Below are 24,066 nucleotides of genomic sequence, written 5' to 3' on the forward strand. Positions count from 1 at the left end.
GTTGAGATGCATGCATGCCAATGCACAAATGCAATCGGAAATTACGCAAACAGACAGTCTCACAAAAAGATACTTACAACGTTTGACAACAATTACCACTAGCATTAATTTGAACTTACCACTAGCAGACGTCCTGTGGTTTCACACGCGTAGTTCCCGCTCCCGTGGGAATGCTGGAATAAAATATAGCCTACGACACTTACAAATAACGTGGCTTTCCATTGGTAAAAAAGATTCAAAATCGGTGCAATAGATTACGAGGTATAGTACCAAGATTCACGAGACGTTACAAGAATGTTGAGTGCCTTTTTTGAAATTCCTTTTTTTATGAGGAAAGACAATCAAAAAAAATTGGTGGATATTTCTAATAAGTAGTACTCCAGGCTTTCTTGATAAGTACTGTTTCCAACAAAGAAATTATAAATGAAGGTAGAAAATGTATGTCATTTCTTAACTTATTTATTTTAAATTATGTATGGTTTTTGTATAAATTGTTATATAAAATATATTAACCATATGTAATTGTTCTAAGCTTATTAATCAAATTTATTTTCATTAATTTAAGAAATTAAATATCGCGTGTCTAAATCGGTGAAGGAAAACATCGTGAGGAAACCTGCATACCTACCAGAGAATTATCTTAATTCTCTGCGTGTGTGAAGTCTGCCATTCCGCATTGGGCCAGCGTGGTGGAATATTGGCCTTAACCCTCTCATTCTGAGAGGAGACTCGAGCTCAGCAGTGAGCCGAATATGGGTTGATGACGAAGACGAATTTAAGAAGAAATTAATTATAATTATTATTGGGTGTGATTTATACCCTCTTTTTAATTTGTTTGTTGGTAAACAGTACTCATCAAGAAAGGCTGTAGTATAAATAATATGTTTATTTATAAAACGGTTATTTTTTTCCCACAGCAAGCATTGTCCCAATGCCTGCCAGCATGCCTTCCCCCCGCCCCGCTCCCCGCGTGCTCCCCCGCAGCGAGCCTCCCCGCGCTGACTCCTGTACTAGCCTCAACACTATCTTCATCAATCGCTGCTTCGCTACCACCGCTTCTAGAAGCAGCACTACCAACTGTATTGACATCAGCTTTGACAGCCGCAGCGCCTTTGTTAGATGCACCTTGTGCGCCGTTAGTGTTGCCAGCAACTCCCTGTGCGTTACCAGCGATTCCTTGTCCCGCACCAGCACCAGCCGCCTTTGTCTGTGCCGCTCCAGCCCCACCTCCTTGTGTGTGTGCCGCCCCAGCACCGGCCGTTTGTGCGTGCGCCGCCCCAGCACCGACCGTTTGTGCTTGCGCCGCCCCAGCACCAGCCCCGTTGGTTTATGCAGCTCCTGCCCCCGCACCGTGCGCTTGCGCCTGCGCTCCTCCAGCTACTTACTATGCAGCACCCGCGCCAGCGTGCCTGCCTCTGTGCTTCTAAACTGTATGCGTTTTGTTTTTAATTAAACGTTCCCATTCTATGAAATGAAGTTTTACTCTATTACTCTTTTGATATTCCCTCAAAAAAAAACAAAATTCATTTATTTCAGTTAGGCTTAGTTTACAAGCACTTATAGTAGGAGAGCTGGCAAGAATTTTTGGGTAGGTATTTGAGGCAAGCTGAAAACTTGTCCTGTACCTCTCCTATTATATCCCAATACGAAACTGCAGACCTGGCTGGTGAGTAGCGGGGCTAAATCAACCCCCAAATTTTTAAAAATATTTTTTTTTTTTATCCAAAAATATACTTGAGGCAATTTGCAATTTTTATATGTTGTAGTTTAATATTTATAGAATATAAAAAAAAATAAGCCAGACGATTCAGTCGGGGTTTTAACATTGCCAGGCGCGTTCAAAAATATTTTGCAAAAAAATATAAAAAATGTATTTGAGGCAACTTGAAATTTTAATAGAGTATTATTTATAACTAAAAAATAAGACTCTCAAAAAGACAGATCATTTCGGTGGGACTTTTTACCTGCCAGGTGATCTAACAAATTTTGTATGGGTGCGATTGTAATCCATCATTTTAACACACTTGCTTGAACAGGATGCGATTATAATCCATCATTTTTCCAAAAAGGAAAAATAAGGCCATATAAAATATTGATAAAATTTTTGAAAAAATTATCAAAAAGCTTTAACAGATCTTGGAGTTGCACATATTACCGGATCACGTGAAGAAATTTTGCCAATTTTGGAAGCATTTATTTGTAAAATTTATGGATATAAAAATATATCAAATATAAATGCAGCACGGTTTCAAAAATTTTGTGTAACTTACAAAGCTAACACTGAAGATGAACCTTTCATAAAAACTTTAAAAAATTGTGATCCCTCTACTTTACCTCCGTGCAAAGCTGAATTACAACAACATCTTTTAAGAACGCAATATATAACGAGTATTTGGAGAAATGCATATTTGCGATTCCCCAGCAGTTTGCCACCGAATAGAAACGGATGGACACTTTATGAGGATACGCTACATTTCCACTGGTTCGACGGAGATTGTATGCCGCAATCAGTATTCGACGCTATTGTTCATGAAAACAATAAACAAAATAATATTGGAAATGATACTACAGGTGCGTATACATAGTTTCTTTTTTAACTGCTGTATTTTAATTACTATGATTTATTTAATCAATCCATATATATTACTTTTCGCAGATAATGCAGGGGTATCCGAATTAGACACAGATGAATCTGAAGTTGATTCTGATAGCTCTGATGAAGGAGCATCTACAGAAGAAGAATGACAATTTCTTTCTGATATGACAGGGAACTAATTACATTGATATTTGTATACTCATAATAATTCTGCAGCTGTATTATTAGTATATAATTTTTCTATTTCAATAAATCTGATTTTGTAATTTTATATTTTTGTAATCATTACTTTATAAGATCACCTGGCAGGTAAAAAGTCCCACCGAAATGATCTGTCTTTTTGAGAGTCTTATTTTTTAGTTATAAATAATACTCTATTAAAATTTCAAGTTGCCTCAAATACATTTTTTATATTTTTTTGCAAAATATTTTTGAACGCGCCTGGCAATGTTAAAACCCCGACTGAATCGTCTGGCTTATTTTTTTTTATATTCTATAAATATTAAACTACAACATATAAAAATTGCAAATTGCCTCAAGTATATTTTTGGATAAAAAAAAAAAATATTTTTAAAAATTTGGGGGTTGATTTAGCCCCGCTACTCACCAGCCAGGTCTGCAGTTTCGTATTGGGATATAATAGGAGAGGTACAGGACAAGTTTTCAGCTTGCCTCAAATACCTACCCAAAAATTCTTACCAGCTCTTGGACTATTATGAAATGTCAGGATTATGTCACAATTTAATTTAATCCAATGGTGGTAATAATAGTTGAAAACTTAAAATTAAAGTTACGAGGGTTCCATTTTTACATTTTATAGCTAATTTACTAGGAGGATTTCTTTCTAGGATAATATGTAAATAAAACAAAATAAATAAATTCTTAATAACAATTATTATTCAATCAAATAGTTACAGAGTTTAATTATTCATTAAATTCTGAACAAAATAAAATGACGAGCGACTATTCTGTACATTTTTTCTTGCAATAAAAAAAAGTAAGAATTACGCCTACATCACGCCATGTTAATCCCATAACCGTCATTAAAAATACATAAATGAATTCCTACTTAATATTTTATTTGATTTAGAAACACAAAATGCAATTCTCACTGAAACTAAGAAATCAAATCAAAATATTTTGATTAGATTGTTAGGTCGCTTTTTTACCAAAAAATAATATTTTTAATACATTACTAGCAGACGCCGCGCGGTTTTACCCGCGTGGTTCCCGTACCCGTAGGAATACGGGGATAAAATATAGCCTATAGCACTTGGGAATAGTGTAGCTTCCCAACAGTGAAATAATTTTTCAAATTGGTTACTTTCAAAAGTCTATTCAAACATACAAACAAACAATCGAATGTTTCCTCTATATAATATTAGTATAGAAGTATAGATAATCACTTGGATATTTATTTAAAACACTAAATTGGGAAATCAAAACTAAAACGTTACTTAAACAAAAATTAAATATAAAACTTAATTGTAATTATTAATACTAAATACAAAAATTAAAAATACCATAGTTTGTGACCAGAAGATATGGCTTAATTAAACAGTGGCTAATTTTGGGTGATATTGTCGCTAATAATGGTAAGTTTAAGTATTAAATTTTTAAATAACCAATTTCACAGCCCTAATGCCTAGTTCGGACTACTTTAGTTTTTAAGTCGAGTACAAACTATTTTTGAGCGGTAATTCCAAAAATCGTTCATACTCGACTAAAATAATAAAAAAATCCGAACTAGGCATAAAAATGGCTAAACACATGACGCAAAAATATGCATCACCTGTAAAATTAGTGCAATAAAATTAGTATTTGATAAAACCACAGAATATCTTTAATACTATTCGTATTAAATGTAGGTAGTTCTAGTTGATGCTAGAACAGTCTTTGTTTATTATCTACACTGTTATTGAAAACATGTTTTAAAAATTTCAAATTTTGAATAACCCCCAAAAGTCATTAAATTATTATTAATTACATTTTCGATCAATTCTCTTTCAGACTTCACTCGAGTATATTTGCCATTCGGTTATTCTTCCCCACTTCAATCCCCAGAACTTCTAAACGGCTCAACCGATTTTCATCAAACATGTCTAAGAACACTCGCAGATAAATCACCTTTCAGACAAAACAAACTATATTGAAATCGCTTCATCCGTTCGGGAGAATTCATGCCAAAGACAGACAGACACGTCAAACTTATAACACCCCCCTTTTGCGTCGGAGGTTAATAACGTCACAGTAAAATGTTGCTGTACCGGCAGATATGTTGGTACTATTAGATATTCTGTGGTACATCGCCATATTCAGCATTATTGATAAAAAAACTAATTAATATGTGACTAGATGAATTCGTTAAAACTATGATTCATCAGACTATTTGAGATTCTATTTCAGATAATATAAAAGAGATTATCAACAATTGTAAACAACTTTTTCTATACATTTATTTGTACATTGAATTTTTTATGTTTAAATTGAAACAATACCTATCATTAGAGTTTGGCTAATGAAAGTAAAAACTGGAATTGCCCGCCAAATTAAAAAATCATTTAAACAAATTGAAAAACCATTTCATAATTTGTTTAAATTATTTTTTTTGTTTGTGAATACATTACTATCAGTACCTATACTATAAGTATTAAACTCAGTTATTCCAATATTTGCACTAAAATGTTGAGAATATACTGAGACTTTTTGACTGATTTCAGTTTCTACTTTTAATAGCCAAACTCTAATCTGTGATATATGATTAATATTTTTAATATTCACTGATTGAATAGGAAGAGGTAGTTTAGGTAATTTTAGCTTACAAAATTATTAACGAACATATTAAAATACTGTACTTACAAATGTATTGAATAAATAATGAATAGTTATTACAATTTATAGTTTAATATTTGGTCTAAGCCACTAGTTTAATAAAGCATACTATTGGATTCAAACTTTGGCGTTAGTTTTGTCAAAATGACACTTTTACACAAAATCCTCTTAATCTAATTTGGCCCAATATTGCACTAACCATTGCACAATAGGGATGATGACAGTTTTTTAAAATTGTATATAAATTAAGAGTATACTAATAGTAAAGCAATTTTGTAAAAGGAACAGGGTATCTGCGATCATTACTTTCGGAGCTACAAGGATTTAAAGAGTCAGATTTGCGGCGCTGCCGCGGTTCCCTGAAAAACGCGGAACGCCCCATACAAAATGGCACGAACTAATGACGTCGTAGGCAATGTAATGATCGTTAGATTTCTATGTGCGTTTAAACAAAATTACTAATATCTTTGATATTTGCACGTTTATGTTTATAGTTCACATATTAAAAAATGTCACATTTAATGTAAGGAAGCTAAAACTGTATGAATTTTCATCTAATTACGATAAAATATTTTTAATAGATTTTGAGATTTTATAATCTCATTTATTTTGCAAATATCCAGACAATATTTGCTTTTTATGTATAAATTAGTTAACATTGACCCTATTTACCCGAATGTATCATAAAAATCAATATATTCAAACCTTGTCATCATCCCCATTAATAAGACAAATTTCTAAATCTTAAAAACAAGTAGGTATGGCAATTTTATGACACGTTTTCTTTGATTGTTATTAAGCTTGTAATTCTTCAAAACTGTTTATATTATAATAAGTGATTAAACAGTAGGTATTGTAAAAAAAACATCTGTCTAAATAAAAGAGCTGCCAAACAATTGCAAATCTAAATACCAGTATTGAATATTTTCAAATGCTTATACCTATATACTAACGGCCAGTTTCTTCATCGCAATTAACAGTCAAAGTAACGTCATAAATCAAAAGTGACGGTCTTATTCACTGAAAAATAAAGTCTTCTTTACTACTTTTACTGTTACTTTAGTTTTACATGAAGAAAGTGGCTGTAAGAATTTATATATTTACTTACATCCACAATCTCATTTTTTATGCATATTTAACATAATTTTTGTACAACTTATTTACTTTCTTTCACAACACTATACAACACTATAGTGATAAAAAAATATAAGTTTCGTTATCCTATGTCGGTAATAATTAGGACAGACTCAATAATCAAAATAATTTACATAGAATATTGGCATATTATGACAACATTTCTGTAAATATTATAATTTTTATAGTGACACAACTTTATTATCATATAGAGTTGACACTCATCATTTCATCATCATTATAAACCCATATTCCGCTCACTGCTGAGCTCGAGTCTCCTCTCCGAATGAGAGGGGTTAGGCCAATAGTCCACCACACTGGCCCAATGCGGATTGGCAGACTTCACACACACAGAGAATTCTCCTGGTATGCAAGTTTCCTCACGATATTTTCCTTCACCGTTTGAGACACGTTATATTTAATTTCATTAAATGCACACAACTGAAAAGTTGAAGGTGCATGCCTCAGACAGGATTTGAACCTACACCCTCCGGAATCGGAGACAGAGGTCATATACACTGGGCTATCACAGCTCAGTTGAGAATACTACTATTGTATTTATGCTTTTTGATTTCTATGTTGTGTTTGTGTTTACCAAATAAATCATTCCCCTTCTTCTTTCACTTTATCAGATAATCCAAACAAACAATAATAAAGAATTCACAGGAAGTAAGTTGATTAAAGTCTGATTAAAGTTACCATAATCATGACCTATCAAAGATTAAAAAATCATTGCCCCAACATGCCAAACAATTTAATAATTTGAAACAATTAGTGAATTCAATAATCCACTGTGCATATTATGTTGTATTGTAACACATTTATGTCAATGAGGAAAGAGAAAAACTAAAACCAAAAAGTGATAGATATTATTTCTGATACATAATCATCATATACTTTATGTATGTAAAAGTTCATAAAGTATATGATGTTTGGTCTTGCTAAAACTTGAAAATAACTTGAACTATGTGAATAAAATAATGTAAACATTTTCATTAAATTTGTTTCCTCTGATTAATGTTAGTTTAATAAACTACAAACCAAAAAATATAATCAAAATTGGTAATTTTGTATAACAATTCTTGCTTGGTTTTTTATGTCCTACAAAATTCATCTAATTAAGCGAAATATAATGAACGGCATATCATCACTGACTTACAACAATTAAGTATATCTGTATGATGATGATCTTATTCTCTCCCTACCCAAGCTATTAATTGATAAATTTGTGTGATATCCTATAGTTTATACATTGGGTAGTAGGAAAATAAGTTACAGTTTTATTTAGCAATTCAAAATCACCTAACCCGGTGGCCATTTCATCTGTCTGCCTCCCAACACATGCAGGTGTAGATGGTAAACGCTCTGAGCCCCATGGACACCATTGTTGACCACCAAACGCCAGCCTTGAGGAGCACGTGCTGTGCCGAGAGAACGAGCAACCAGCATTAAGTGACCCAGGAGCTGTAAATAACAGGACTTTTTTTTATTTATATATATTAATAGGTTAATGAATACTATAGCTAGCAGGTTAAGTTTGAACACAATAAGTACTCTGTATATTAAAACAGTAAGTTACTTTGCATCAACTCTTTGCTAATGGGGTGGTAACGAGTCACCAATATAAATCTCTTAAATAGGTACTCAAAACTTTAAATGATTTTTTTTTGTCTAACATTTTTTTAAATTTTTTTTACAAAAATCATTTAAAAGAAAGAAGTTGGTGTGTGCTTACCAAAAATTAACTTTTTTTTTATTCTTTACAAGTTAGCCCTTGACTACAATCTCTCCTGATGTTAAGTGATGATGCAATCTAAGATGGAAGCGGGCTAACTTGTTAGGAGGAGGATGAAAATCCACACCCCTTTCGGTTTTTTCACAACATCGTACCCAAACGTTAAATCACTTGGTCGTACATCTTTGTTGTTAGGGTGGTAACTAGCCACGGCCGAAGCCTCCCACCAGCCAAAAACTACTAACTAACTAACTTTAGCATCTGGAGAATCTTAATATCATATGCCAGCCATTTGCATTATCCTAAGATTCTTGTTTCAAGGACAAAAGAGAGCCAAGTGAAATATTAACATGGTCTAAACTAGCAATAATAAGTAGTGGATATAAATATTGAATTATTTATTATGAAACTACTTTGCCTCAGTGCAAGTCGTCAAGGTCAACATTCTACATGTTGCTTAAAATAAGGGCTTCTATACACTTATTATTTTTTCAAAAACAGATTCAAAATTTACAAATGAACTATGTAAATTTTAATTGTCGCCACATATCTGCTTCTCAATAATAATATAAAACTAACTCAACAAATGTTATTCTGCCATATAAATTTCTTTCATACAAAAATATACATTAAAATATGTGGGGTGAAAAATACTTTTTAACCTATTCTCATACCCATCAAATGTAAAGAAAAAGTTTTATTAAAATTTATAGAGTCAATTCAGAAAAGTGAGACCACAAACACTGACTTGGAGATTTTTATATTCAATTTTATTAAGTGCAGGTGTGAAAAATCACAAAAAAGGCAGCTATTAAATACATGTACAATACAGTCCAATAATTTTTGAGTATCATTATGTGTATAGGTAAGTTTATTTTATATAATAACTTAACATAATTGTGAACTCGCCGTCCTCACAAAAACGTCAAGTTTATGAGGATGGCTATTTATGTACCTAATTATATAACACTTTTTGTATTTTGTAAAATAAAATAAAAAAAGTATCATTACAACATTTTTATGTATCACAAATATTAATAAAATAATGATAAAGTGCACAAGCACCCTAAGTCGTACCTTTTCACAATCAAACCTGATTTTAATTTCACAAACACCTGATAACATTCCAAAAGCAAACCAATTGCTAGTTGAATAATCATTATATGACTAAGTTGCTCAGGAATGTCCTTTGATAAACTGATCTGATCAAGTATGTACTATGTACACATTCTGTAGTAATTATATGATTTCACACCAGTATGATTCCTATTCTTAATGACATACAGATGAAAATTGCTTGCAAACTTTTATCTTGTTTGTCAGAGACTAAGATAAAAGTTTATTTTAATTGGTTGTACTTGAAGTTAATATTGAATACTAAATTTCTAACATGTAAAACTAGATTTCTCTTATTTATTAAAATCCATACCAATCCAAAGCAAAGGTGTTATTATGTTTGTTTATCATGCTTATTTTACTATATCAGATCTGAATAAAAATTGGCACTAAGATAACTAATGTTTTAGGCACATTCCCCAAATTCCCGAGATGAACAGGCTGTCGGAAACTATTACCTGAGCTATTTAATAATAATGATTAAGTTTATCATATAAGACAACAAATATTCAGCCACCTTTTTTATGTTCCAGTATTAAAATATCAGTTAAATACCAAACACATTGTAATTACCATTGACAATGACTAGAAACTTGGGGACTATGTATTAAACCATGTTTGTATAAAATACTTAAACAAACCTCCTTATCACTGGTTTCGCTGTCTTGCAACGTTGTGATTTTCCTCTTCGGTATAACAAGAAAATGCACCGGTGCCTGTGGGGCAATGTCGTTGAACGCGAGGCAAAGGTCGTCCTCGTATATTATGTCGGCTTTCAGCTCCTTGGATATAATTTTGTCGAATATTGTACCAGTAGAAGAGTCGGCTGACTGCGCGCGTTTCACTTCGTCACTATACGGCCTTCTTACTGCTACAGCAGCACCTCTAGACAAGTCATAGACATTTGTAGGATAACTCTTTCTTATCCGGAATTTTAGGGCACGCCGAAACACTTTATCGAACATTTTTCTATGTAAAAATCAAATACACTATCCAACCGCAATCACATTCACAACGCGTTATGAAATTTTTCCTTTTCCGTGCCGCTGCCGTGCTGTTTTGAATTTCAAATTTGACGTAAATGACAGTGACACTTGACAGTGACGTTAGCACGCATTTTAAACTTTATTTTTTTTTAATTACCAAGAATCTTGCTTTTTCACAAACATTTTTACCGTGGCAAGAATCATGACATGATCTATAGTATTCCCTATAAATTAATTAACTCTTTGATAGTATTAAAAAGGCTGACCGCATGGTGACACTTTATACAAAATAAGTTACAGATTTTTAGTTTCTGTTCTGTTTTTGACTATGAAAAAAAGTGAAAGTGTAGCATTTTTCTTCAGGAATGTGGGTTGGATTTCAATTCCTAGAACAAGTTATTAAATTAAGTCCAAACACATTTGTACCTTTGTCTGAGTCTGAGGTAATACTTGCGGCACAAAAGAAAAATTAAATGTCGTTCCTTGTGTACTCCTCAGATGAATTATTGGTATACTCTAACCAGAACTACCTTGATACTTGATATTTTGCAATTGAATGCTATTTAATTTACTTTTTTTTCCTTAAGTCTTTCATATCACATCGTACTACTATAATGTACTGAATTCAACCTAGTTAAATAAAACGACTACATAAATTCATTAACTTTTATTTCAAAATTAAAGCTATTAAGTATAAGTATTTGTGTTCATAAATTATTATTTACAATTAAATATTATCTTATATACCTAAACACTACCACCAAAGTTCAAATATGGATACTTATTATTTTATTTTTCTTAAGATAATAGGCACATAACTTATATTTAATTATAAAATTATAATTTAAACTATCTGCAGGTAAAGTACAGTTTTATGAAACAGTTATAGAACATTCAAATATTTTGTAAAAGTTACAAAAGAGATTGAATGAAGCACAATCACCAATCTCGCTTCTTATTTATTCATTCTTTGAGCAACATAGGTATGTTTATGTTACAATCTTACAAATTATTGATTCATAAAAGCACCTAATAATTAAAAACAACACCGAAATAATTATTTTACGATTAGTTGTACTTTGAATTTAATGATTTACATTAAACTAAAACTTACAAGTACATAGACTAGGTATAAAATCTACCTCTTTCATGCAATACCTATTACATTACCGAAAGTGGCAAATAAAAGAGAGAACAGCAGTCGCAGCGTGCCGTAGATAACATCTCTTATAGACTTGTTCTGTATCATAAGCCTAAAGAGCAAAACCATCACGAAGAACTGCATCGCTTTGTGTAAATAATACATTCTGTGAATGAAAAACAATATTGTTAAAGACAGAGTGACCCAGGTATAAACTGTTAATTACTTAGTTTTATAAATTACCTACCTACTTAAAGCATGAATTTTAAAAGCGAGTAATTCGCTTGATATAATTCTTTGGGACTTTACAATGCTTTTATATTTAAGCTTTATTACACTATCAAAACATTATTAAAGCACTATTAACCTGTCAGTGTGTCGCTTCGCCTCCGCTATATCTTGATCCTTTTCTTTCAGCAAATATTTTCTTGTGCCTTTTACGAAGTTTTTGTACTGTTCGTTCCAGCTGTAAAAATACATATAAGAATTGATTTTACAAAAGTCAATTAAAAATTGAGCAAATATTAATAACATTTAATAACAATCTTCTGTTGATAAATCAAAACAGAAGGTTTACTTCTTTACTTTCCATAAGACCGAACGAGCATAAGTGTAGTATATATTGAAATATGTATAGTACCTAAATATGCTTTAAAAACGATTTCGATTAACAATTTTCTACCTACTGACCAGTTTGAAGCCGTTGATGTATTAATTGAAGGCGTATCTTAAATTAGGTTTCTCGAACAGTGTTCTTTCATGTGGTTTTGTCAGAAACAACTTAAATTGACATGACACTGCTAAACCACCGATTTCATACTGAGCAGTAGAAAGAAAATATTATGCTTTTTTTCGCTTTTTAGATTCATGGGTATCTGGGTAAGACGAATATCCTAGCATTCCACGGATTCACCGTGCAGGTGCCGGGTCCATCGTGTGGTAGAGAGAAAAACACCAAGCAAAGTCCAGGACTTGTGACTACTAGATGTAGGGTTAAGGAATTCCTTGACAATCGATCAACACTCCCCTTCTCAGGTCGTGTTATTCTCCCTGCATATATTAAAAAAATGTATGTAATAGTGTAAACATAGCTAACTGTGTAAAAAAATTACATACATATAAAATTTACCATTTAACTTACTCAATACTTTTAGTATCCAAATTGTAAATGGCAGCATCACTGGCCGAGAGCCTGTCCCGAAGCTTCGCTACGTTATCTGTCTTGAACTGCCACTCTCTCAGAGCAAAGAACGCGAGCACGTCATCCATTGCGCGCATTTTCTGTTCGGCTAATATTAGACTAACTCTGCAATAAATAATCAAAATAATATTAACAATTAGAACGCCCGCGACTTCATCTGATCTTAGTTTATAGCAGACGTCTACTAGTACTAACTATAAACTACCACCCTGCCTCTCATTTGTACGTCAAGCGCTTTTTTATCAGCCGTGATAGTCCAGTGGATATGACCTCTGCCTCCAGTTCCAGTTCCAATTTTTAATTGTGCATTTTAAAGTCTGCCAATCCGCATTGAGCCAGAGTGGCGTCTCGCATTCTGAGAGGAGACTTAAGCTCAGCAGTGAGCCGAATATGGGTTGATAACGACGATGATGACGTCAAGCGCTTTTCGATATTTTGTGATGAGTGACCTTTCGCTTTAATACCTATAGATAAGTATGACCAAAATGTGTAATACCTAGGTATTACAGAATACTGAATTTATAATGTTCATCTGTAATATTCCTAAGACCTAAACCATTTTGACGGCCTCCGTGGCGCAGTGGTATGCGCGGTGGATTTACAAAACGGAGTCCTGGGTTCGATCCCCGGCGGGGCAGATTGAGATTTTCTTTATTTGTCCAGGTCTGGCTGGTGGGAGGCTTCGGCCGTAGCTAGTTACCACCCTACCGGCAAAGACGTACCGCCAAGCGATTTAGCGTTCCGGTACGATGCCGTGCAGAAACCGAAAGGGGTGTGGATTTTCATCCTCCTCCTAACAAGCTAGCCCGCTTCCATCTTAGACTGCATCATCACTTACCATCAGGTGAGATTGTAGTCAAGGGCTCAACTTGTAAAGAATAAAATTAAAAATAAAAAAAAAACATATTTTATAGGTTTTGATGGTAGAAATGGTTATTATTAGACGACACGTATAGGTACCTACATTTTGGCAGGATTATTAATTAGTTGGATCATCGTTTTACACTCATTAGGTGGTGTTTTAATGTAAACTGCCTCGTCGGTCCAGTGGTAGCCTATGTGGATTCGATCATGAAGTCGTAAGTTCGAGTCGTGGGTCAGGCTATGAAATATTAAGGTTTCTCTTTAATTGTTATAACTGAAATAAGTGGTGTTACACCTCGTGCTTCAGAGTTCAGCTAGATACTCAATGACCTAATAATAGGTAAAGGTTGACTAATTTTGTTTAATTGAAAGTACTTATTCAATTCAGAAATTTACAATCTACTAAAGATGAGCTCGATAGTAGGTAAATGACGTCATAATTACTTCATTTTAATTCCGCAAGTTCGCATGATGTACTCAGCCACGTGAAGCGGGACAGTCTGTAGAAGAAACTGCAATAGCTTATGTACATATCTGAAACGAAACGAAACGAAACATTAAGACCTAAGAAGAGATAAAGAGGTAGGAGGGGAGAGAGAGAAAGGAATATAAATTAGAAGAAAGAAAAAATATAAACTTTGATCTAGTACGTCGGCCGTATTTTATATTGCTATTCTTAATGATGTCTAGGTTTAAATATATTGATTTTTATAAGACATTCGGGTAAATGAGGTCAATATTAACTAATTAATATGTAAAAAACAAAAACTGTCTGGATGTTTGCAAAATAAATAACGCCCACACAAATCTAACGATAATTATGATCAACGACGTCATTAATTCGTGCCATTATGTATGGGGCGTTTTTCAGGGATCCGTGGCAGTGCCGCAAATATGATCCTTTAAATCCCTGTAGCTCCGAAAGTAATTTTAGAAAATTGCTTTACTATTAGCTTACTCATAATTTATATACAATTTAAAAAACTGTTATCTTCCATATTCTTATTTAATACTTTTGTTAGATTAATGACTAAAAACTTTTGTTAAAAAAAACGCATATTATGATTGTGTGAAAATATTAACACCTAATGAAAAAATTCCAAGTATCAAACTGAGTTATTCTAATATTTGCACTATAATTTAGGGAATTCCCTCCGATTTTTTATTAATTTGCAGGGTGAATTCATTCTTCAATAGCAACTAACATTAACACTAGAAGAGATTCTTTAAAAACAAAGCCATGCTTATTTTATTTCCGATTCCTAGGTAAAAGCAATCTGATTGTAAAATAGTTAATAAGATTTTTTTGTAGATAGTTGTTTCTCTGTAAGTGAATGTAAATTCTTTAAGAGAAATAAAGATTTTTTGACCACATTAACAATTTACCGATTCTCCACTCCTGACCCGCTGGGATACCAGATGCAGTTGTCTAGTGGGAAGCGAGGGAGATATTGCTGAAGCGCCTGCTCGAACTCCAGCCACGTTGTCGGGTTTTCGTATGTACTGCAGTTGTAGACACGCACTTCGGGAAGCCTGTGATTTAATGACAATATATTTTTTTTATTCTGTACAAGTTAGCCCTTGACCACAATCTCACCTCATGATAAGGCCTAGTTCGGACTATTTTAGTATTTTAGTCGAGTACGAACGATTCTTGGGCGATCAATTCAAAAATTGTTCGTATTTGACTAAAATAATAGTGAAGTTCGAACTAGGCCTAATTGATGATGTAATCGGGCTAACTTGTTAGGAGTAGGAAGAAAATCCACACCCGTTTCGATTTCTAAACGGCATTGTACCGGATCGTATAAATATAATCTGAATTGTTAACGCAGGAGTTTAAGTAAGTGCGTTATGTAGGTACTTTATTGCAATGTGCATCGTCATCTTAAATTATTGCCGATGTGTATATGACCTGCATTAATTTATATTTGACGAACGCCTACTGTGGACAGTTAAGCAGACAATAAAGGCTCTGACATTGCTGGACTGAAGAGCTAGTACTTTATAAGTAGTTACAATTTAACTAAATCTATAGTAATATTACACATCGTAAAGTCTTTTTGATGCGTTTTCACGGCTAAACCAGTAAAACGATCTGAATAAATTTCAATAAATTGTACCTTGGAGCCGAACAGCTAGTTTTAACCCGGAAAAATTCATGGTTGCAGCGGAAATTGTAAAAAAAGAGAATTTTACGCAAACGAAGTAAGACAGGGGAAGCATGGGCCACATACTCGTATCTGTAACTTTTTCAAAATGCAACATAGCAATACGTCGCGGTTACAAGAATAAAAGAGAGAGACCCGGGCAGTCAGCTAATGCCATGCGATCGTGTAGTAATTTTTTTGATTTAGAATTTATATCGTGAATCTTATTCATATTAATTTACTATGAAAAACGGATAAAACTCAAGTGATATTACGTCGGCGTAGGCCCGACTAGTTGCGACCCATACGGAGCCCTTAGTCATAAGCTGGTTCTTGCAACGCGTCACAATCCATACTGCCCCGGTTCGAAATTAGCCCAGCATACTCAGACGTTAAATTACGTTCTTTTTAACCGTGTTTCATCTTCTATCTATACCTACTTATAATAAATCTGTAGAGAGGTCAATTCTGTACATGAAATATATTTCCAAAATAACTATCAGAGGGTGATAAGTGATCGATACTGATGCCAAAAATACAATCAGGAAAAATTTGTCTGTATGTTCGTTATACAAACGGAAACTACTCAACGGATTTTAACGAAACTTGGTACAATTATTCTTCATACTCCTGGGCAGGTTAAAGCATACCTTTTCATCACGCTACGATCAATAGGAGCAGAGCAGTGAAGGGAAATGTTGGAAAAACAGGAGAAGTTAGTCCATTTTTACAGTGATACTACTATAAGTGCTGGATTAAAGAGGTCTAAGGGCGGACAAAATCGCGGGCGTTGGCTAGTTATAAATATTTTGCTTGTTGTTGGCTGTGCTGATCCAATTTTCGCCAACTACTGAAAGCCCCTGCTTACCCTATTTGTGTAAAAACCAGTTGCAATACTGACTTGTCCACAGCAGTCTCCCACGCCACGGCCAGCAGAGTATCAATGGCGATGTCAACCGGCAGAAGGTCGGCCCTCACGTGTGGTTTCCTGCAGAAGACGTGCAGCAGACCCTTGCCTGCTGCAGCGATGACGCCGCTTGGACCGTTCAGGTTCTCTATCCAGCCAGGATATGGGTTGCGCTGAGAAGATATAACTGCAGACATATCGAATTTAAAATAATTAAATATCTGAGTACTGGCCGATCGAAATGCTTTTTATAGTATTCAGCACAGAATAAAGATGATCCAGAATGAGTCTTTACAAGCAGCGTATTGAAGCCGGTGAACCCTTAAAAAAACAAACGTCAGGCGTTCCCATATACAAACATCCGCATAAACAAACTTTTTTCATAATTTGTATTTAAAAATTTAACACTAACAACAATTACTTAAATTAATATAACAATCAATAATTACCAATAAATGTAATACCTACTCCATCTTATTGCTTTAGTTTTTGTAAACAGTTTTTAAAATATTTAAAAACATAGGTAAGACGCCAATTTTCTTGAATAATATTGAAAATTACTGATGCGACTCTTCGTGTCGTACTGACTCGAGAACGTATTCGTTTATGAATCTAGTATTTGAAGCGGCTACGACACCGTCGTGTTCCGTGCGCTCCATCTGCCTATTATTGATTAATCTGTGATCCATACTAATACCTAGTTGAATGTATGGAGAGTGACATAGACTACTTTATGTCTCTTTCTAACTACCCACTTCCCTAAAATGGGGGGTGGAAGTTTATATGGAGCATTCCGCAATTTCGTTAAAAATTGGTATGCAGACTATTGTAAGTAAAAGAAACCGTGCATATTTTTTTTTAAATCCGCCCCCAATCCCTTAAAAGAGGGGGTCAAATTTTACATGAGACTCGCAGTTTTCAAGGTAGGAAACTAAAGAACGAAGTCGCGGGCGTCCGCTAGTTAAAAATATTTTCTTCTGTCCAATTGAGAATCAGTGGCTGTTGAAATCGTCTGAAAAAAAAACAAATCAAAATATAAGTTACCTATGGTAGGTCTGAAGATGGCGACGGGATAACTCCTATTGGTCCTGCTCCGCACCGCTTCCTCTGCCATCGCCTTAGTGAACGTATACGTGTTGGGTTTAGGCTTTATATACCTGAAAATAAATTACATTATGTTACACTAGCACACGTCACGCGGTTTCACCCGCGTAGTTACCGTTTCATGATGATGATGATGATGATGATGATGATGATAATGATGATGATGATGATGATGATGATGATGATGATGAAACAAACAAACAATCAAATTTTTCCTAATTATATCAGTATAGATAGGTAAGAAAGCCTCAATAGCGCAACGCTAAAAACGGACTCATCACCGAGAACGCCGAGAAGTCGTGGTTAGATCCAAGCCCGTTGGGTTATAGAACATAGGCGATACGAGTAGGTCACACTAAATCCAAATCGTACCCTAATCCTCTTATGCAGGGTTTCTCAAACTTTCGGCTCCCTGTTAAAATTTCCAAGTGACAGCGAACTAATGAAACCCCCTAAACAAAAAAATATTTACTGTTGAAGAAAATGAGCTTTTTATTTGAATAAAAGGTAGAACATATAATACCACAAGAAATGTCTTTGTAATATTAATGTTATGGGTGTGCTTGTTTCTCGTCGCAAATGTTATCAATGATAGGAGTAATTTTGGACAATTTTAACCTTAACTCACACTTGGTATCAGTTATCAAGCCACCATTACGTAAATTTTATCGCGAACCCCCTACCGTCGAATGGCGAACCCCTAGGGGTTCCCCCCCACTTTAAGAAACCTTGCTCTTAAGGAATAATTGTAATAAATCTGCAGTAGGTAATACTTAAGGGACCCCTAACTCAAGATTCGTTTATTTCAATTAGTTTAAGTTTACAAGCACTTTTGAAACATCAAGTAATGTCAATGGTAATAATTAAACTCGAAAACTTAAAATTTAAGTTTCGAGTTTCTAAGTTTGTTGTAGGCTCTTCTCGAAACAAAGCACTGCCACTGGCAAACTCAACCATGACACAGTAAATGGCGATAATACTTCTCCAGATGTCACATCTGTCACACTTCTAATAATAGATAATATGGAATAATTGCCAATTGCTTAATCTATAATAGTGTAGTAATTACATACTTACAAGTAAAAACAGTTTGTCTTTAACAAAAGAATTACCTACATACATAAGAAAAAATGTAATTTTAAATGAGCTAAGTAGAGACTAATTACAGCATATATTTATACCAAGAAAAATTGTGAAAGAGTTACACGTGGGAACACAATAGGGACGATGACAATGTTTCTAATTATAATTTCTTCACACAAAAAGTAAAACTATAAGAAATTGTGATGTTATCATCAATTGTAAATTATAATACTGTATGAATTTTTTAAAAGAGCAACTGTTGAGTTTCTTGCCGGTTTCTTCTCAGCAGAACCTGCCTTCCGAACCGGTGGTAGAATCTTTACAAATAGTCAACTGACATGTCAAAAGCCTACTTGAAATAAATGATTTTTGATTTAATTTTTATGAGACATTGGGGTAGGTATGTATAGTCATATTTATTTATGAATACATAAAAAACTAAGATTGTCTGGATGTTTATAAAACAAATAATTTTATAAAATTTTAAACAAAAATCTTTTATCGTAATTGAAAAATTTATACATTTTTAGGTTCTTTACATTATATGTGACATTTTACCTTTTTTGAAGTATAACATAAACGTTTTGCGTTTATGTTTTGTTACTTAACAAAGATATTAGTAATTTTGTTTGAACACCCATACAAAAACGACTCTCTCTGCGACAACGTCATTCTTTTGTGCCATTTAGTATGGGGCAATGATGCAGTGATGTTTAACGATATCTTAATTACGTAAATCCGTTCAGCGGCTTGGTATGATATGAGGTAATACAGAATATTACATATATAGAAAACATCCATACATACAAACGTACATACAAACATACATACATTCATACAAACAAGATACGCGCGAAAAACATTCTTGCAGTCGGGTTTTTTTTTATTGTTTAGTTAAATCCATCAGCGATCAGTCAGTCGACTATAAACTGATTTTTTGATAGAAGAGGATGTTTTTAAGGTTGGAGGTCGCTACATTAAGCGCCTCTTCGTGTTATAGTCATACATTGGTTGGTCCACCACACACTTTTCCACGGTGGATCGCTTTAGCCTTTTCGTCTTACCAGGCGTTATTAGCAATTTGGCAAGACTGTTTGTGTGCTCTAGTAGTCTGCTTTTGTGTTTTATTGAGTTTTTTGTTATTTCTTCCTTGACTGTCGCATTTCGATATATTCATGCAAGTCCGCTGTTTTAGAAATAAAGATCTTTCTTTTTCTTTTAACTTGGTGCAACTTAAATTTGGTGTGAGTTATACATTATTGTCTGGCAATTTCGTTGATGACACCCCCGTGATATGCGGGCGACGAGGGGAAAGACTGCGCGGGTGTGAAGTCACCCCCGGCCCGCTGATTGAGAGTGTTACGAACGAAGTTGCCAAGGTATAATATCCGGATAAAACTTACTCTGGCGTGATATTGGCAAGAAGTGGTGTGGGTACAGCCTCGACCAGCGCTAGAAGACGCGGGAGAGAGGCCGGGGCGTCGTACACTTTTTCCTCGACGACGTTGAGCTCTGGGTTGCTGTAGGCTGTTGACACGTGCACCAAGGCCTAGGAGGTACACGAAATCATCATCAAGAATATGTCAATTCTATGTTTGACAAATTGATCCATGCGTCAGGTGACCCAAGGTTTCAATTTATTTTAATAATAATTATTAATATGCATTTGTTGTTGGCTAAAAAAATAAAATCTTAGTCGTTGCAATGATCGATGAGAGATGTGTTATATTTATAAAATGAAAAAAAAACAGTAAAAAATTGCAAACATACAGTAAACTAGCAGTAGCAGACAGCCCGCGGTTTCACGTGGGATAAAAGTTTAATATTAGTATACGTACTCTTAATTTATATACAATTTAAAATACTGTCATCATCTCTATTAACGTGCCTTCAAAGTCGATTCAGTAAATACAGAGATTACCCCTTACAAACTCATAAATATTACCAGTTTATATTTAACAATAGATTAATAGTATAACAGTCAATAAGTCATTGCTATTTATTGCTTTAGTACGTCTCTTGGAGGTCTGTCTACGCCTTTTAACTCTTTAGCAAATCCTCTGGAGTCCTAGACACTTCTTGGACTCTATATAAGTCCTAAACACTTCTAAATAACATTTTAGACTTTACCTGTATATTGGGAAGGGTGTCACAAAGATCCATGACGCGTATAATGGACAACACGTTTTGTTCCACGGCTGTTGACAACAGCTCGTCGAACTTCAGCGTCGCTGCCGAGTGGAAGACGATAGACACCTGAAAATTTATCCAAAAACTGAAAAAGGACAATAAACAGTAAGTAACTCGTTGAACTGGGTCGTGTTTGGTTCTTCTGCGGATCTCCTCATTTCTGATTCGCGCAGAGATACCTACTCCTAACATAGCTCGTTCCTTCGTCCGCTGTGTGACTCTGAGCCTTCTTATGAGGCCCATAGTTAGCGTCCAAGTCTCGGAACCATAGGCCACTGGCAACACGCACTGTTCGAAGACTTTTGTGTTCAGGCACTGAGGAATTTCGGACGAAAAGAAGTCGCGAAGTTTCCTGAATGCAGCCCAGACAAGTTGGTATCGGCGATTCACCTCTCTCTTTAAATTGGACCTACCTGACTGGATCATATGTCCTGGTTATATGTATTCGTCTACAATTTCGAGTGCAGCGTTCTTAACTGTAACTGGGTGGATATGAGCGATACATGAGCATTACACATTATTTTCTAACTGTCTACTGCTTTTGATGCTGTAACCATATCACCTTAACCAGCTTCGTATTACCTTAACATAATTGGAATCTCAATCTTCTGCACTGTGTTCGAATGAGTAGAACTTATAAATGTACAATTAATTAATAGAAATAGAACTTTTTCTTTCGATAAATTGTAATCTACAATACCTCTTGTAGTTGACGTAGACACTGTAAAGGAATGCCAAGTTCTGGTTGTGATACATCTCCCGGGATCATGCATAACTTGTCTAACTGTGAAGGATTCGTTTGGCGGATTACATCGAAAACCTGGAAATTTAAATGTTCACACGTTTTTAAACAATAGTGGAAGGACGGACGTGAAAGGTGAGGAAAGAACTAAGATTTGATAGGAGTGTATCAAAGAACATAGTTACGTGTCTAAAGTGGAAGAGGTAATGGTAGACATACCAACTAAATTTGATAATGAAACATTTCTTTTTACAGATGTTAGTATGTATTACAGACCATTAATAAATAAGTTATTAATGGTCTAAGATTACGGCACATGTGCATTTTACTTTACATTACGGCACATGAGATACATTACGATATTGAAATTGCTGAAATAAGCGATACTTTACGAGCAAATGTGTTATAAAAATGTTTATTCTAATATTTATTGGTTTATTACCTGTGACTGTATAAGTTGTTGCAATCGTTTTTCTGGAGTGACGCCTTTCTTTTGTCTCATGAGGAGATGCAGACGACCGATGTCTGGACATGTTGCTAGCAGCCTCTCTATCAATACCTGCATACAACGAAGCCTCAATTTAACATACAAAATAGGATTTGCTGTGTGTACAATCATACTAATGTTATAAAGGTAAACTTTCACTGTCATAATAACTGACTTGATATAAATATGTGAGACACATTTATTGATAGTGTTGGGTGTTAATGGAGATGGATTGTTTCCTGGATTAAATACTTTTTATATTTATTTATGCCTATCGTGACAACAAAGCGACAAGGTATCTTTACACGAATCATTTAAGGTCACTTTTGTCTCTTTAATAACTTAATACATATTCCTACAAATACAACTCAATACATATTTTAATTTTTAATATATATATCAAGGAATTCCTTAACCCTACATCCTGTAGTCACAAGTTCAGGACTCTGCTCGGAGTTTTTCTCTCTACCACGCGATGGACCCGGCACCCGCACGGTGAATCCATTAAATGCTAAGATGTCGTCTCTCAGTACTACAGTTTTATTGATACTTCGTCATCACTAAAAACTAAAAGTTAAGCTGTGTTTGTAAATGTTCGTAAGTGGCATCAAGATCAAGGTGAACGTGACTGGTTCAACAATAATTTCTTCTTATTGGATCTTTATTGGTATGGTTGACAATCAAACCATTAAGGATACCCATAATTGCTTTTGTCAACTCGACGATTCTAAAGGCCGCGATATGCAGGTAGACGTGTATTTTGGGATTTCCTTGTAATAAATTATTATTGATCATATTATCATCAATAATAATGAATGGGTATTGATATTAATATGAAGGTTAATAATTGTAAAGTATTTAAACATGACAATGAATGGTAGGTGGTATGCTTGTTTAAGTGGATGCGGAAGATCTCTCGATTCCAAAATTTTCCACTGCAACTACACGAGTATTTTTTTGAAAATCCTACTTGAGACTTTTCAAATTGCACTGAGCCTACTTGATTAATAAAATTAATTTATGCATAAATTAAAAATCAAGTTTGTAATTGTTTTACGCCTTCGTATCCTTCGTAAATGAAGTATTCCTACTGTGAATTGTGAAATGAATTCGTTGTTAACACATTGTATCCAATGACATTTTATATTATCATCATTGATTGTATAGAGCAAATAATGTATAGAGCAAATATGTGGGAGGCTTCGGCCGTGGCTAGTTACCACCATACCGACAAACACGTACCGCGATACATGATCGATTTTAATTGATTTTTTACTAAGCGATTTAGCGTTCCGGTACGATGTCGTGTAGAAACCGAAAGGGGTGTGGATTTTCATCCTCCTCCTAACAAATTATCCGGAGCCCGCTTCCATCTTAGGTTGCATCATCACTTACAATCAGGTGAGATTGTTGATCAAGGGCTAACTTGTTTAGAAAAATGAAAAAAAAAACTTAGGCTAAGTTGTTTGTTCTCGTTTATCACAAAATAAATTATATATTGGACTAGATGACGCCGCGCGGTTTTACCCGCGTGGTTTCCGTTGCCGTAGGAATACGGGGATAAATTATAGCCTACAGCCTACCTCGATAAATGGGCTATCTAACACTGAAAGAATTTTTCAAATCGGACCAGTAGTTCCTGAGATTAGCGCGTTCAATCAAACAAACAAACAAACTCTTCAGCTTTATAATATTAGCATAGATTATAATATTAGTATAGATTCGAACCACACCCTCCGGAATCGGAGGCAAAGGTCATATCCACTGGGCTATCACAGCTCACAATATTAATATTATC

General features: G+C 34.4%; 2 protein-coding genes across 2 annotated transcripts in view; both read right to left on the reverse strand.

Annotated features, from left to right (window-relative positions):
- Positions 1 to 3,471: 3,471 nt before the first annotated feature.
- LOC112052812 (uncharacterized HIT-like protein Synpcc7942_1390) lies at positions 3,472 to 10,480 on the reverse strand. Its single transcript, XM_052883046.1, has 2 exons — positions 10,055 to 10,480; positions 3,472 to 8,026 (listed from the first exon to the last, which is right to left on the reverse strand). The coding sequence occupies exons 1-2, from the start codon at positions 10,376 to 10,378 to the stop codon at positions 7,865 to 7,867; spliced, it is 486 nt and encodes a 161-aa protein (XP_052739006.1). The 5' UTR covers positions 10,379 to 10,480; the 3' UTR covers positions 3,472 to 7,864.
- Positions 10,481 to 11,056: 576 nt separating this feature from the next.
- LOC112052810 (putative fatty acyl-CoA reductase CG5065) overlaps positions 11,057 to 24,066 on the reverse strand; it is a 30,772-nt gene continuing 17,762 nt past the window's right edge. The window contains exons 3-13 of the mRNA XM_052883036.1: positions 22,224 to 22,340; positions 21,740 to 21,859; positions 20,980 to 21,105; positions 20,253 to 20,398; positions 17,707 to 17,819; positions 16,657 to 16,849; positions 14,992 to 15,138; positions 14,050 to 14,139; positions 12,682 to 12,846; positions 11,908 to 12,006; positions 11,057 to 11,706 (exon numbers count right to left, since the gene is read on the reverse strand). Of these exons, the coding sequence (XP_052738996.1) occupies positions 11,547 to 11,706; positions 11,908 to 12,006; positions 12,682 to 12,846; positions 14,050 to 14,139; positions 14,992 to 15,138; positions 16,657 to 16,849; positions 17,707 to 17,819; positions 20,253 to 20,398; positions 20,980 to 21,105; positions 21,740 to 21,859; positions 22,224 to 22,340 (1,476 nt within the window). The 3' untranslated portion in view covers positions 11,057 to 11,546. The remainder of the gene's footprint in view (positions 11,707 to 11,907; positions 12,007 to 12,681; positions 12,847 to 14,049; positions 14,140 to 14,991; positions 15,139 to 16,656; positions 16,850 to 17,706; positions 17,820 to 20,252; positions 20,399 to 20,979; positions 21,106 to 21,739; positions 21,860 to 22,223; positions 22,341 to 24,066) is intronic.

This window comes from Bicyclus anynana, chromosome 8 (genome assembly GCF_947172395.1).
Source record: "Bicyclus anynana chromosome 8, ilBicAnyn1.1, whole genome shotgun sequence".
NCBI classification, from domain to species: domain Eukaryota; kingdom Metazoa; phylum Arthropoda; class Insecta; order Lepidoptera; family Nymphalidae; genus Bicyclus; species Bicyclus anynana.

Excerpts from the sequence above, each read along its gene's own strand:
- LOC112052812 (XM_052883046.1), bottom strand. The coding sequence starts at position 10,378 with ATGTTCGATAAAGTGTTTCGGCGTGCCCTAAAATTCCGGATAAGAAAG. Across the intron at positions 8,027-10,054 it reads GCGAAACCAGTGATAAGGAG|CTCCTGGGTCACTTAATGCT; the intron begins GTTTGTTTAAGT and ends TGTTATTTACAG.